This window comes from Diospyros lotus, chromosome 7 (genome assembly GCF_014633365.1).
Source record: "Diospyros lotus cultivar Yz01 chromosome 7, ASM1463336v1, whole genome shotgun sequence".
NCBI classification, from domain to species: domain Eukaryota; kingdom Viridiplantae; phylum Streptophyta; class Magnoliopsida; order Ericales; family Ebenaceae; genus Diospyros; species Diospyros lotus.
The window spans coordinates 32031874-32048658 of NC_068344.1; the positions used below are offsets into that span (position 1 = coordinate 32031874).

The 16785-nt window shown below is 32.9% G+C and overlaps 1 protein-coding gene across 1 annotated transcript; it reads right to left on the reverse strand.

The window, feature by feature from the left end:
• Positions 1-9925: 9925 nt before the first annotated feature.
• Positions 9926-10743, reverse strand: LOC127806478 (uncharacterized). The gene has a single exon (XM_052343814.1). It carries the CDS (start codon positions 10632-10634, stop codon positions 10194-10196), a length of 441 nt encoding a protein of 146 aa, XP_052199774.1. The 5' UTR covers positions 10635-10743; the 3' UTR covers positions 9926-10193.
• Between the last annotated feature and the right edge of the window lie 6042 nt (positions 10744-16785).

Below are 16785 nucleotides of genomic sequence, written 5' to 3' on the forward strand. Positions count from 1 at the left end.
CATCAGAGAAAACGGGGGCAGCTAACTGTAATATCCCGAAAATTTGAGAAATAAATAATGATTAATAATTTTGGCATTTGATGTCATTTTGGAGTATTAGAGAAATTAAGAGAAAATATTTACTTATGTTATTTTGAGAAAATAAGTAAATAAGATAATTATTAATTCTTGCATTTATGGAAATTATTAATTTATTTGGGAATTTGGAGATATAAGAAAAAATAAATTAATTTAATGGATTTTTGAAAGTTTTCGGGTGTAAGTGCAATAAAGGAAATTGGAGTCTGGGGTGTGTGTGCCAATAATGAAAGTTCTGGGGGCTGAAATGTGATTTGCCGAAGTGGCCGCAAATCACCTTAAATATAAGTGAAGGCATTATATGGTTAAAGGAGTCGGCTAGCGCGGGCGGTCGCGAGTGCTCGTGTGCTGGGTGAGGTCGCGGGTTCGAGCCCCCTCGGGTGTGCGCGCGCGCTGGAGAATTTTGGCTGATTTTTCAGCCAAAATCCTTGCCCAAAACGGCGTCGTTTTGGGCAAGGCGGTGGCAGCCATGTGCAGCTGCTGGGCGCGCCACGTGGCGCGCTGTGGGCCGCCCATTTGCCTCGCGTTAAAGCAGCATTTTTGCTGCGATTTTAAGGCCGATTTCGGCCAAATTTGAGACAGAACCAGAGGAAGAAAAATGAAGAAGAAGCAGCGCGCGCGAGGGTCATTTTTTAGAGAAAAATTGAAGATTAAATTACGTTTAATCGTGATTTAATTAATCAGGTAAGTAAATAATTATGTGTTATACATTCTCTACGGTTGAAATTTAATTTTGGGCTCAATTTTATTAATTTTGGGAGTTTAATCTAATTTACAGCGTGTATTAATTTGGTGATGTTTAAGCATGGAAACGCTGTAATCAGCTTAAGCGAGGCAAGTTCTCCTCTACCCTTGCGATCTATTTCCATTTGGTGAATCCCTTGTCTTCCCTTAATTCGGTTTGATTTTGCGTATTAATTATACGAATTAGGAATGTTTTGGGCATGATTTAATTTAAAAGAAATATGAGATTTATTGGGATTTTATTTACGAGGTGCCTATGTGGGATTTAGATGGCTAAATTAATTATATTATACGATTAGATTTAATTAATGTGAGTCTCGGGTTTTATTAATTGTTATCAAACGTTTTTAAACATTTTACTTCGCAGCGGGAATGCAAGAAATTGAGGAAACGGTCGTGTAAAGGCAAGCTCCTAACCCTCTTCTCGTGTTCTTTAATTCCCGTGAAAGACTCCGTGATTTCCTGTATTTTATCACCTCCCTTACTTTAATTCGGTACCTTGTCTTATTGGTTGAACTATTATTCATTTGTTTTAATTTAAATTAAATCTGAGACTTTTATAATTTTATTTGTTGTGAGCCTACGGGGGTTTGTGCCACCCCCATTCCTTTCGGAATGATGTTGAACCCAGTTGGAGAACTAGGTTCCTAGTCATGCGGGTTTTATTTACGGTTTTTCTCGGATTTACGTATGATTTGGTTAGAGCTATTGAGCAGTGGGGCAGGGGTCAACCGTTTGGTGACGTTGGGGTAGACTACGGTACGGCCCTAAAGTGGACCGTCGGGCGGACACTCCTAGTCACTAACTGTTGGCCGGTGTCGGGCACTACTGAGTAGCTCTGCCGGTATGTGATTTACTGCATGATTAGATACCTTGTATTACTGTTCATGATTTGATATGCACATGGGTACGGGATGCATGTTGGGATATTCATTTATTGAGTATGCTTGGACACGAACATTCTAGCTTGGTTAGGTTGCATCCAGCGCGGCATATGCATGGCGTGTGGTTTACTATGTGGGCGGAGCATGGCCTGATGCCTGGATGTATGGGCGCCTTGTATCACGTTGATGCTCACTACGCCATTGCATTTTTATGTGCATTGCATGGATACTGGTAGTATTTAGTTCTCGGACGGGAGTACCGTTCCGAGGGAGCCTATGGCTCGGTTGTCGGGAGTACCGACGGATACAGGTGACGGGAGTACCGGCCTGGGACAGCGCGCGCAGGTTTGTGGAGACATTTGTTGCCTTTTAGGGCAGCGGCAGGTTGGTATGGGACTTGGGTGCCAAGTGTCTTATGTGGGCCCCAAGGACCGGTATGTGCTTTTATTTTGTTATGCTATTGAGCTGTTGTGTTGTAGCGTCTCATAGCTTGTGTGTACCTGGGGGTTTATTTTGGGAAGAGTTTTTTGGTTATACTCAGCCTACAGCCTTTCTTTTCCTTATGCTTGCTGAGTCTCTCGACTCACCTTACTTTCCATCATTCCAGGTAGTGGCGGCGTGGGCCATAGCAAGGGAGTCAGCTTTAACGGCAGAGTCGGTGTGGTGTACAGGCAGTCTCGTCAATCCCTGTCAACTCTGATGATTGTGTAGGGTCTACTCTATTATTTTCTACTGTGCCAGGTGTTTTCTCGAGTCTTGTGTATTTCGGCACAGGAGTTTGTGTTTGTTTATTTATCTTGTGACCGCTGTGTTAGCGGGGTACCCATAGTGCATGCATGTGTTTTTCTTCGCTTCCGTTGCTCTCATCTTTGAGTATGCATGCCGGGGTGGTTTTTGTCTGGTGTCTCATTCTTTTCTCCTCCCGTAGGCGCTCCCGTTCGGGTAGTCCGGGTGCTTGGGATATCCAGGCGGGGGTGCTTACACTAACTGTACACCCTACCGACACGGCTGGCTGCTAGGTAGCGCGGTCCTCGCCCTCAACTTTTGCTTTACCCTTACCTGGAATGATGGAAAGCAAGGTGAGTCGCAAGACTCAGCAAGTTTATATGAAAAGGAAGGCTGTAAACGAAACAGAAGAGGAGATCACCTCAAATATAAACCCACATGTACACACAAGTCATGTGATGCAACAACGCAACAGTGCCGCATAATAAAACATATACCGGTCCTTGGGGCCCACATAAAACACCTGGCACCCAAGTCCCATACCAACCTGCCGCTGCCTTGAAAGGCAACATAAATCACCACAAACTTGTGCGCACTGTCCCGGGTCGGTACTCCCGTCACCCGTATCCCTGCCGGTACTCCCGACAGTCGAGCCAAAGGCTCCCTCTGAACGGTACTCCCGTCCGAGAACTAATAACTACTAGTAACTATGCAATGCATATAAAATGCAAGGCGTAATGAGCACCAACGTGATACAAGGCGCCCATACATCTAGGCATCAGGCCATGCTCCGCCCACGTAGTAAATCACACGCGATGCATATGCCCGTGCTGGATGCAACCTGACCAATCTAAAATGTCCGTGATCAAGCATAACCAAATCATGATGATCCCATCATGCAGCCCGAACCCATGTGCATATCAAACCATGCAACAAAAATAAAATAATCAAGCATGCTATAATCACATAACAGTAGAGTAGGTCAGTAGTGCTTGACACCGGTCAGCGGTCAGTGACTAGGAGAGACAATCTAACGGCCTAAAATAGACCGTATAACAGTCACACCGTCACCGTACAGCTAACCCTTGCCCCCACTGCTTAATCACTCTAACCAATAAATAACCAAAAATCTAATCATAATACCTGACAGCTAAGAACCTAGCCCCGGGTGAGTACAACATCATTCCCATAGGCTTGGGCGTGATACAAACCCCCATAGGTAATCAATGAATAATACCCTCAAAACTAGGTTAATAAATTAAATTATTAATCACACCGTTTAAATTTTATAATTTATTAACAGCCAAAACCAATGAAGGGAGGTCAAATAAATTGACATTGAAAGAATCGACAATGAGGGTATAAAGAACTTGCCTTTCCGGAGATAACCTTAGGCTCAATTTGACCAAACGCGGTCAACGTTATACAAACTGTAATATTCCAATTATAGACAAAATTAATAAAATTGGGTCCCAAATGAAATTTCAACCCCAAAAAATATTAATTACTAGCTGAAGTACATACCTGGATAATTAAATCATGGATTAAACGGAGTTTAATCCGATTTTTGAAGCCCTAAAATTCTCAGATTTACGTCGCACGCACTGCTGAATTTTTTGCCAAAATTTGCTCACTGTTTGAGCAAAAGAAACGCCCGAAATCGGGCTTAAATAAGGCAAAAAGGGGTGGCTGGGAAGCAGCCACGTGGCAGCTGCTTGGACTAACGTTGGAGGCCACCGCCTCTTAAGCAAACGGCATCGTTTTGGCCCTCAATTGGCTGGAATTAAATTCCAGCAAAATCAACAACAGTGCAGCCCTTCCTCAAGCTCGATTCTGAGTCCACAACCCAGCCCTTATGCACGCCTGCCACTTGATCTACTAAGCACCTTGTTAATATAATACACATTCACTTATATTTAATTGCTAACTTGAATTGCCTTTATTAATTTCCAGCACTTCACGCACTGCTCCATTCCAATTCCTTAATCTAATAATAAATTGTTATTATAATGCTTGATTATAAACTTATTCTTACACTTAATATTATTATTATTGTTGATTAATATTCTCTTTAAATTAAATCAACACAATAGCTACTAACTAAATTAAACTATGATTTACGGGTCGTTACAAATTTTTTCCTCAATAAATATGGTTTTTGATTGATTTTTCAAACACAGGATTCATGGAATTTTCTTTTTTTTTTTTCCTAGGTAAATATGAATTTTAATTGAATTTTCAAGCATTATATTTGTGTTTCTAATTTCAAAAGTTAGAAATTACTTTGCTTTCACAATTTAAAGATAAATTGGTGACTAATTTATCTCTTTGATTCAAAGACAAATTAGATATCACTTAGATTATGGAGTGAATGACTTCTGCACTTCTCTCTATACAAATTGAGTTTTGTTTGGGTTTAAAGAGTGATTAACTATATTACTAGTAGTTACATTTTTTCAATATTTTTCCATACTGTTTCATCTCAAATCATCAATTAGCGCTACATTCATTTACTTTAAGAATAAGTTTGGTATTTTTATTTTTAATTAGTTTATAATAATAATAATAATAATAATAGAATTATGTATAATTGTTTAAGATTAATCGAGACAGTACGGTTATTTTATTTTTTAATTAATATGTAAATATCATTTTTGGTCAAAAATAATATCAAATGGGGTTCTCACTCAAAAAATAAAACTATATATAAACAACAAGTTTCGTACTTCGAAGAAATATAGTAAATTTTAACCAAATATTTTTCATTCCATCCATTTTTATTGTTTTCCCAATAAAAAAAAAAAAATTACTTCACTGCACACTTCTAATTCCAATTCCCTTATCTAGCTACCAGAAACGAAACCGAAACCGAAATCGAAACTGAGACCGAAACTAAAACCAAAATCAAAACCGAAAAAAAACACTTTTCACGAGGCAAAAATACCATCAAACCTACGGCAAGATGTAAATCTAAATTTTCCACATAAACTTGTCATGCATTTATTTAGTAAGTAGGTACATATATATGATGACGGATTAATTAAGCACAGCAGCGACAATTACAAACAGGTAATTAAATTCTAAGGCAAGCAGATGCTGCAGTACCTATATATATATATATATTTATAACATATTAATCCTGCGTATGTAACGCATGGGATGTCGTCCCACCCACCGTCTACCCGTACGTATATGCGTATATGCAATTTAGCGATGTACGGACTGCCGTACGTAGGTGGCTTCAGCCTCGGAGGCCGGTCCCGGTGAGGGCGGCAGTGATGGCGGGCATGGCCTCCGGCGGAATATCCATCTCCAAGTACCTCGTCAGCTCTTCCCGGTCCAGGAGTCTGTCACGAAGCTCCAGCGGGATTCCTACGTCCGGGATCCTATCCTGCATCTGCATGGCTTCGCTATTTCTCATCGCCAACGTGGTACTGCCTTGGCCCCTCATCTGCGGAGCTGCTATTTCCATGTTGTTCGTTTTGCTACTCCCGTTCGTGCCTTCGCGCTGCAGACCCAAATGCTTATTAATGGCTTCATGGACTAACTGTTGTATCATCATGCGGAGGAACATCGGGTCGATGGGATTCGGCTCCGTCCGAATTACCACTATTTGTGGCGGCGGCGGCGGCGGCGGAGCCGGATTATTTCCCATTGATTAATAATTTGATCGATGTTTTTGAAAACGTTAGCCCGCATGTGCCACTATATATACTGCAATAATAATTTTATAATACCTCATGATTTTTTTTTTTCATATAATTAAAATGTAATGACCATTTTAGGTATTTTGGGAAAAAAATTAAATAATAATAATTAATTAATGTGATGGGCAAAGTGATGCCAATTTTTACAAGTTAAAAAAGGAAATTTTGTAACTTCTAAAAACACAAAAACATCATGTATAATTTTACTTAATATTAAAAAAAAAAAATCTAATCATCTCATAAATTGTTATTCTTCTAATAAGTCTGAGGGGACGAAATATCTCTTTTTCCTTTCCACATTAAAATGCAAGGATAAGGCAAATAGATTCCACAATTGACTTAAAATAAAGTAATTAATCTTGTTGGTTTCATGCTAATTAAAGGTACTTTTTTTTTTTTTAATGTTGTTGCGATGTTAAGAAATCTCTTGTCGTAAAAATTAAGGTTGAGTTCTTTTCATTTTTTAATTTTCAGTTTTAAGTTTTGAATTCATTTTTAATTTTTTGTTTTGATAATTTGTTTTTAGAAAATTAAAAACGCGTTCTGTTTGTCATTTTGAAAAACTATTTTTTAAAATAGAAAATTAGAAAACACGTTCTTTTTAAAATTTTAAAAAATATTTTTTAATGATATTTTATTCAATAAATTTGATTATTGAGTAAATTATAAATATTTAATGTTAATATATTATTTAAAATATATATATTTTAAAGTTAATAAATTTTATAATATTTTTTCATTACAATAATAAAATATGAATGAATAAATAAATAAATAAATGTATTTTGAGTTTAAAGTTTGTTTTTTATGAAAACACTCAAAATAATTTTTTGTTGTCTTGAGTTTTTCTTATAATTTTTTTTTTGTTTTCAAAAATGTATTTTTAAAAACAGTAAAGAGAACACGTTTTCATTATTTTAGAAAACTGAAAACTAAAAATGACTTGAAAATAGTAAAGAGAACGCAACCTAAAATATTGATAAATTTCACACGATATAGATATTAGATCTCTGATGTTAGCTAAAAGGTACGAATTACTTTTATGATTTTAAAAAATACTACAAACTTTTCGTGAGGCACAAATTACTCTTAAGGTGTGTTTGATAGTACGAAAAATATATGAAAAATATCTTATCCAAGGAATTGAATTCCATGTTAGTTGTTTGATACATTATATTTTTCATAGAATTAAATTCCATAGAACAACCATTAAAGCATCATTTGGCATATTTTTCACGAAATATTCCATCTAGTGGGGGTGATTTTTATTTTTCATGCAAATTAAAAAATATTTTCTTTTTCAACTAAATGCTATTAAACACACCCTTAACTATGTTTTTTCCTTAAAATAATTAAGCCACATTAGTGGTAGCGCCTAATTGCCAAATCTCAAAGTAATCACGTGGAATTTATCCTTAAAATTGGTAAGAAGATCATTTTGTTTATTAATCCTTGTTTTTCTAAAGTTTTATTAAAGATCCAATATTTGGGTTTTGGTGCATGGGTGGTGGGCTCCATGCATTTTTGGGCACGCAAATTGAAATCAATGTTTTGTATAATTGATTTAAAATTCTGTTTTGTTAGGTGTTTGGAGGTGAATGTGGTTTAATTCCGAATCCTTCAAATTTGTATCAGATACTAATTAACAATATAAAATATAATAATTGCCTCAATTAAGATTAATTAGTGAGTGAATATTAGTATTTGAAATTAAATTTTCTTTATAGAGAAAAAAAAAAAAAAAAAGGAAAGGAAACAGCTTGGGTCCATTCATTTGGATGCTTCCAAGTTGGAAAGAAATTAAATTGGTGTCACATTCTTTGATTTTCCTTTCCTTTTTTCTTTTCTATAATATTCCCCACCTTTAGCTATGAATTTATGCTTGGATAATAATTGATGTACTACATTGGTTATATGCACAAAAGGGATAGATGCCAATCTTTAATTATATCAACTTAAATTATTTAGTGTAGGATGTAACTTATGAATTATTTATTACATGTACTTGACGAGACCAACCAAGCAAGTGTGGTTTGACAGTCAAGCCCAACCGGCAATAAATTGGGCCTATTCCAATGGAACATAATTATTTAATTTAATAAAGAGAGAAGAAGGAACAAATTAGGCAATGCATTGAAAATTAAAGCAAGGTTGGATAAGCCCTTCAGCTAATAATGTCATGTCACTCCCCCACTCACTTTGTCCAGATTCGAAGACTACCCCACAAATTAATATCTAACATATATATTTGTACATCACTCTCCTCTTGCTTGTAACATCAAAGTCACCAAACTTGGCCACACTCAGATTAATTCAAGTAATTGCTAGATATTTCCCACATCCTTTTTACCTTATTCTTCTAATGATCACTCCAATTTATTGAGAAAGTCTTATAATATATATATTTTTTTCATTGGCATCCATATTATATGAACCAAAATTGTTAAATAAGATTAATCCCATTAATTGCTTGCCCCGCCCTCCTCAATTAGGTATTTCCATCAAGGTAGTTAACTTTATTTGAAAATTTGAAATTATATTTTTCGACATGTAAAAAGAAATAATTTTTAATATTAATATTAAGAGGTGTATATAAAAAAATGTCAAATTTATAATCTTATATTTGTTGAAAAAATGTAGCTAACTTTATTTAGAAATGGGCTGACGTGTGTGATAAATGTTTCACTAAAATAGTATTTGTTAACCAAAAAATATATCTAAAAAAATGAGATATAAAAAATATTTTAAATAAAAATATTTTTTATTATATTTATTAAATTTATATGGTAACCCATTAAAAAAGAAGTCCCATGACTTCTTATTTGAATTTTTCTAGATAAGTTTACTTCTTTTCCTCTTCAGATAAATTTATCTTGATCTTTATAAATAAGGTAACATTTGTTAAAATGAGTAAGATATGGTTATATAAATTTAAGGTTAAAATATTTTTTTGATCGGAGTATAAAATGGTCAAAATAAGACTAAAAAATATTACAAAATTTTTATCAAACTATTTGTTAAATTTTTTGAAATACACTGAATAATGTATCATTTTTTTTTATCCGTAAGAACCAATATAAATTTATCTGGAGAGGAGGAAAAGATAAATTTATCTAGAAAAATCTTTATAAAAACTCATGTAACTTATTTTTTAAAAATTACTAGATAAATTTAACAAATACAATAAAAATTAATTATATTTAGAATGCTTTCTATACTCTACCCTTTTTTATATATATCTTGATTAATAAATATTACTTAAAAAAAAACACATATATTCACTAATATATTCTAAAAAATTTAAAAAATAATTTAATAAAAATCTTAAAATACTTCACAATCTTACATTCTATATCTTAATCTAAAAATTATTTTAATTATGTATTAATACAAGCTAATTTTACTAATTTTATCTAAAACTGCCTTACAATTTAACTTAGGATTGGGGCTGGCAGCACGGTGTGACAGGTAGGTTGAATTTATTGCAGTAGGCCTAGTTTGATGTGGAGCAGGAGAGAGAAATAACTCAAGGATGGGAATTTTAATACTTATAATTAAATATTTGGGAATTATTATTATTTTCTGTAATAACTAGGAATAGTATTTTTAAAATAAAAATATACGATTATTGAATTTTTTTAATTAAAAAATACCAGTTTCTAGATAATTGAAGATCCAAAACTAATAAATAATATTATTTCCTACCATCATCTAGAGACCCACATGGGAGTTGGGAGTTAATTTGTGACCAAATCAACAAATTCTCAATTTCGATCCAACCGAGTAAATTCCCAAAATAGTGTTTGTTATTAGTTATATCAGATTTGATGTTGAATCCATTTTAACACTTCAATTGCATTTGCGTAATTTATTATATACACGGATGGGTAATTCAATTTCCAAACAACACAAAAACAAGCTGACGAAAACTCCACAATATCCTATCCAGGTACAGTACAGTCGCAGAGCTAGAGCCAAACATCGCTTATCAATATCCAATTTGCAATTTCTCCAGATCACCCACCGCAACCTCATCAAACCCTGCGGCCAAGCGCTAGACGCACGCGACGACCCTTGGAACGGCCATCTTCGCCGCGCCGTCGGCCTCCGGAACCACCGCCACCGGCGCCGAAGCCGGAACCCTAGAGGAGAAGTTCCGGAGGGGAGCCTCGTCGAGGAGAGAGTCGTCGAAGCCTCGGTCGAAGTTGAGGGAGTAGCTGAGGGGATCGTACCTGAAATCGGCCGAGGACGAGGACCGGCGGTGGTGTTGCCCGCCGATCCGGTTGATTAGGTGGCGGCACTTGTCTCGTATCTCCGGCAGGTCCTGGGCCCGCGACTTGAGCCAGATCGAGGGCGCCCGCAGCAGCACCGGCCGCTCATCGGAGTCGCGGTCGTCGTGGTGGCGGTGGTGGCGGAAGCAGCAGGAAAGGCAGAGGGTTTGCTTGAGCTTGTGTTTGAGAGACTGTGACTGCGAGTTGCGCTGTTCGTCTTCCATGGTAGAACGAAGGTAGTTCACGGAAAGCGAGAGTCGGCACAAATTTATAGAGAGAGAGGGGTAGGTTGGGGGGCGTGACGAAAAGAGCGTGTTCTGGGATGGCTTATACTTACTTGTATAGACAATTGGATAGGCCGCGTTTGGAACGCGGCTTATCAATCCAGTTTTGCCACCCATTGGGCATTAACTCATCTTCTCCCCGTGATTCCCCTTTTTAATTACATTGATTATTTTTTTTTTTAAATACCATTTGGAAAATAGATATAATTTTAAAGCATAATTATTATTTTTTAAAAAGTAAGTTAAATTAATTTTAAGCAAAAGTAAGATATCTCATGTTTTTTTTTTTTTTTTGGTTTTAAAAATACAACAACTTTTAATGAAATCTACAACCATTAGTAAATTATTTATTCTTATATTAAGCTCTCTTCATAATTATATTGCTTTTCAAAATAACTATTCATATCTCATTATCATTTTTAGCCATTTTATATATTTACAACATATTAATAAAATATTTATTATCTATTTTTAAACATTAGTAAATATAATATTATACTTATTTATTAAATATTACTTTATCAAGGCTACTTTCATTTACCCATTTGTATACCTATTTAGTAAGTGTTTAAAATATGTCCTATGTCTATATACGTCAAATATGAACATTTTAAATTTATTTCAAATTTAAATACATAATTATGGCTTCTTGTAGTAAATTTTTAAATAAATTTTATTTCTACAACTCAAAATAAGTAAAAGAAAGTCATTTATTGACTCATTGATTTCTTTGTCGTTGTACTGCACGATAACCACAACATGCTATACCGAACTTTTAGTAAATGACCAACGCTTGATAAAGTTGGTTGAAGATAAAAAGTTATTGTGATAATGTGTATAATTTTTATTAGAGTTGAAATATTGTTTTATATTTAATTTTATGTTTATTTAGTTTACATAATTTAAGCCTATTTTATGTAAATTTAAATGGTAGTGTTGTGTTTAAGAAAGTGGGCCCATACTTAATGATAAGCCCAAATCTAAATAAACAAGTTTAAAAATTTATCAAAAAAAAAAATTCACATAAATAAGTCACAAAGTATGACTCGTGAGATAATTGAGGGTGAGAGACCCAAATGAAAGACTTTTGAGAGACTAAAGCGAGAGACTTGGTTAAATGACTAGCATGGATAAGAGCTTGGTGAGGTCACCCGATGATTAATATGGTCAAAAGATTGAGAAAATTAAACTAAATTTATCTCTTGTTACGAAATTAGATTAACAACAAATCATAATTAAATTAATTAACCACACATGAACATAGAATTTAATGTAAAAAATTCAAATTAAAAAAAATTAAGGACAAAAATAATAAAATATCACTAACTAAATATTAATAATATAAAAATGATATTGACTTACACATTCTGTGTCTAATTTCATGTGAGTTGGACACTTATTTATAGATCTAAAATCATATATTGATCAAAAGATAATGTATAATTATATTTCTCTAAATGAGATAAATTTCACATAAAATTAAATTTGACAACATTATAATCATAGTCAAATTAAGAAAGTCAATCACAAATAAAAAGAATTTTGAATTATAATTATCACATCTTCGATATACTTGCTAGGGTTATAAAATGTCATTAATAATGAAAAAGGGATAAATTTTACTTCAATTCTTTATGATTTGAATCATTTTATATACATCCCTATGATTTAATTTAATTATTTATGTTTCGATGAATTATTTGTGGACAATAATTGAGATTAAGAAATGGTAGACCGAAATGGCTTTCCCCTAGAATGGAGAGTCCATCTTGGTCGTTCATCATCAAGTACTGATCGTTCATCATCAAGTACTGATGACCAACGATTCGATCTACCATTTCTGCAAAAAAATAAAAAATATTATGCTTATGATGCGGTGGTGCTATGCATGTGCGGGGCACGTGGGTAAAAGTAAAATCAGTTGAAGGTGAGTGGGTTTGTGTCGGGGAAAACCATGGACGGACGGCTTGCCCTCGTACCAATGTTCTCTTGGATCTGTTCTCCTTTCTTGTTCTTCTTTTCGCTGCCAATCAATCATCATCATTTTGTCTCAACTCGCCACGTCTTCTCGATTGAGAGGATAAGGCTGGCTCCGTCGTCATCATGCCGCAGCCGGGACGCCAACAAAAGCAATCAATTGCATAGCGGCTTTTTATATAATAATATGATAAAAAGGGTTCAAAGTTTATTAAACTTTTAAAAAATTTATAATTTGTGGTTATTTAATTTTATTTTTATTTTATTAAAAATTCTCTTTGACATTAATTTTATTAAAAAACTATACTTACCTGCTAAAAAAATCATTACAATATCTCAGTTAATCTTAAATAATTACCCATAATTTTTATTATTATGAATTAATTAAAATTAAAAATAAAAATATCAAACATAGTCTTAAATGAAGTAAATCATGTCAATTGATAATTTGAGAGAGAAAAATAAAAAAGAAAGTGAACCATTGTTTCCCTAGTGAGTTTCCAAATCTAAATAAAATTTGAAAGGTAAATTATATGAAACTCTTCTATATTTAAGGTCATGTGTAATTTATTTTTTGTACTTTCAATTGTATTAAAAAATCTTTTTATGCTTTTAAAATATTATAATCAGCTACCATATGTTATTATTATATAGAATTTTGTATAATTTATTAGTTGATTAACATAAAATTTTGTATTTATTTAATATATAATATTTTGAATTTTTGTATTTTGTATGTAGATTATTACACAAAATAATGTATAATAATAATAGATGGTGAATGATTACAACATTTTCAAAATCTAAGAGAGTCTTTTAATACAATCAAAAGTACAAGCAGATAAGTTACACATAAATCTAAGTGTAAGAGAGTTTCGCCTCCAAGTTATAGGTCGAGTGATTAGATGAACAATATATTCGTGTTAATGCAGTGGGTTACGAGTTCGATTCTTATCTTGTGTAAGGGTTAAAGGTTCAACTTATGATTTACCTCCCCTGATATAATCGAGAGCACAAGTATGGGGGCCATGCAAAAATGATCATCCTAAGTATACGAGAGTTTCATATAATTTACTTAGATTTAAATTCATTTTTATAAAAGTAAAAAAATTAATTAATCCATAACTATTGAATTTATCTTTGAATAGTAAAAACAAAGTAATCTCCAAAAAATTAATTAAAATTTTTCTTAATAAATATGATTTTTGATTAAATGTTCTTCATTTTTCTTAGTAAATACAGTTTTTGATTAAATTTTCAAATACTATATTTATGTTTTTAATTTCAAAAGTTAAAAATTTACCTTGCTTCTATGATTTAAAGATAAAACTTGATTTCGTTTAATTTATGTATCAATTGTTTTTTTATATATTTTTGGAGTTAAATATAGCTTTTGCTTGGTTTAAGACTAACTAGAACTTGTGGTTACATTTTCTTTTTATTTTTCTTTCTCAAATAATTAGCTGGCACTAGTTTTGTCCGATCAAGGGCAAGTCTGATATTTTTATTTTTAATTAATTTATAATAATAAAATTATGTGTTATTAGTCAAAAGTAAAATTAGAAAGATATAAGTGTTATAAAGTTTGAAGAAATTTAATAAATTTTAACTTATAAAAAAATATATTATATAATAAAAAAGTCAAGTGAAACAAAACAGCGTTTTGCATTCTCGAGATTATCATTATTGCGTGGTCCTTTGTTGTTTGTATTCTCGATTTTGGCATAAAAAAATAAATTGCAGGTAGAGTCTTTATCTTATTGTGCAAAGTAATGAATCGAACCCACGACTTATTAGTATAAATTTTAACTTATCGTGACTCAATCGCTTAACCTGTGCCTTAAGACAACGTTATGTATTCTTAAAATTATTGCCTTTGTGCGATCCCTTACTTATGTCCTCAATTTCGACATAAAAGATAAATCATAAATAAAAAATTTATGATCTATTAATATGAATCTCAACTTATCATAATCTAATCATTTAACCTATATTTTGGGTGCAGTAGCATCATGCATTTTTTTAGCTCATATGAAATGCTCTCTCGTATAAAAGACTTGATGTACTTAAATACCATATAATCTCCTAAATTATATATATATATTTGAATGGTACAAATATGATCCACAAATAACATACGGCTTCTAGTAATGACGAGGTATATTTTTGTGGATTTTCATGTGGTCACTCATTTTCTATTATTAACCAGTCAGACAGCTCATCAATTCTTCACGAAAACCAAGGTATTGTAGTGGCGTTTTCCTCACATGTCACGTCACATAAGTCTAACCAATTCTATATAACAATTGTTAAAATTAAGATAATAGTATATTAGATATTTTAGGGTTTAAGATTATTAATTCGAATTAAATAATGATAAAACTATACTAAAAAATTGTATAAATATTTTGTGTGTTTTATGTTGTACATGTGGAGATGAGAATGTATACAATTATCAATTAATAAGAGTAAGTGAGTGCAATGGTGCTTATAGTCAAAATTAATGAGTCAGACTGGAAGGTTGAAAGTTTCCTTCGGTGACATGATTACAGGTAAGGAAGGTTCAATTCGATTTTGACTGATAGACGCCTTTTTCTGCCACCACGTGAAAGCTTAAGACTATTGAAATCATATAATTCGCTGATGATAGTCACGATATTATTAATTAAAATATTTCGTAATCATAAAACGGCTTTATAAATAAATAAATAAATCCGTACAAATACAGTAATCACGGGTATCGAGACCTAATTTTTAAAATTTTAGGACTGGGCTTGAAAGATCAGAACATTATGGCCCAAATAGAATACACATCATGGGCCCTGGCTCCCTTCCATGTTATGGGCTAATCGATCGGCCTAGCCATTTTATTTATTTTAATATCGTAACGAAAAGTATGCGTCAATCATTCATTTCATTCCATAATTATGGATACATGATGAGTACACCACGGTGTTATGATGCGGGCTTTTTAAATTGGGTCAGATGATGGGAGGTCTCGTCTTGACATCTTTATCTTCTAAGTCTAGCTTCAATTGTTCGGTGTCCAATCATTATTTCACATTAAATAGATTAAGTCACATGATGTTAACAATCTCTCGTAACAAACATCTTTCATTGCTCAAGGGAGTTCACTCTTCAAATAAGTATATAATAAATCTTAATTAAGTGATATCTTGGGAATAATTTAAAAGAATTATGAGAGATTCTCAAAACCAATCTCTCACAACAAATATGTGATGCCTGATGCATCTTAGTTGTTCAACTAGTCCATGAGATCTGGTGACAACATCTTGTCGGATCTTGCATGTTCTCGAATCTTGCATGTTCTAAGTATATATATTCTTCCTTCAGGCCTAAAGGGCTGTCAAATGGGAGATTTTGAGACGTCGGAACTGATTCTGGTGATTGGAAAAGGAGGCAGGCAACACTTGCAAAAATACTCCGATAATAAAGTAAGGAATGATGTTGGCAGAATCTTGATAGACTAAAAAAAACATATATTAACATGTGATTAGACTTGTTTATATAGATGAGAAAAGATGGAGTCTCCCTGTATGCATGTTTGTCTTAGGTGTCACAAGGTGATGGGACTGTGATATTCGACGTTGACGAGACTCCTTGATGGAGGTGCAATGAATACAGATGGAACTTGCAATGAATGTAAATGGGATTTATAATGGACGTGAGAGTGTTAGTACGCAATAGTAATTGTTGAGTCAATTTGTTCATATTAATTAAGTTTTGATAATTAATAAAAAAAATGTAATATACAAATTATAATATTTTTGGTGATTAATAAAAAGAGTATTTTTCTACGGAATTATTTTTTATTAATTTATAAAATATTTTTCATAGCATATGCATTATCAAAAATATTATTTTCTATTAAAAATATTTTTTAAATATATTTTAAATTAATTTATATAATATTTTTATATCATATGTATCTAAAAAAAATATTTTAACAACTAGGTGTGATTGGGTTTGAACCCAAAATCTCCTATTTATCCAAACTTTCCCTTGCTAGCTAATCTACAAGTGCTTTTGGATATTTGAGTGCACATATTAATTTTAAACTATACTAAGTTTTCATACTATAACGGTTAGATTT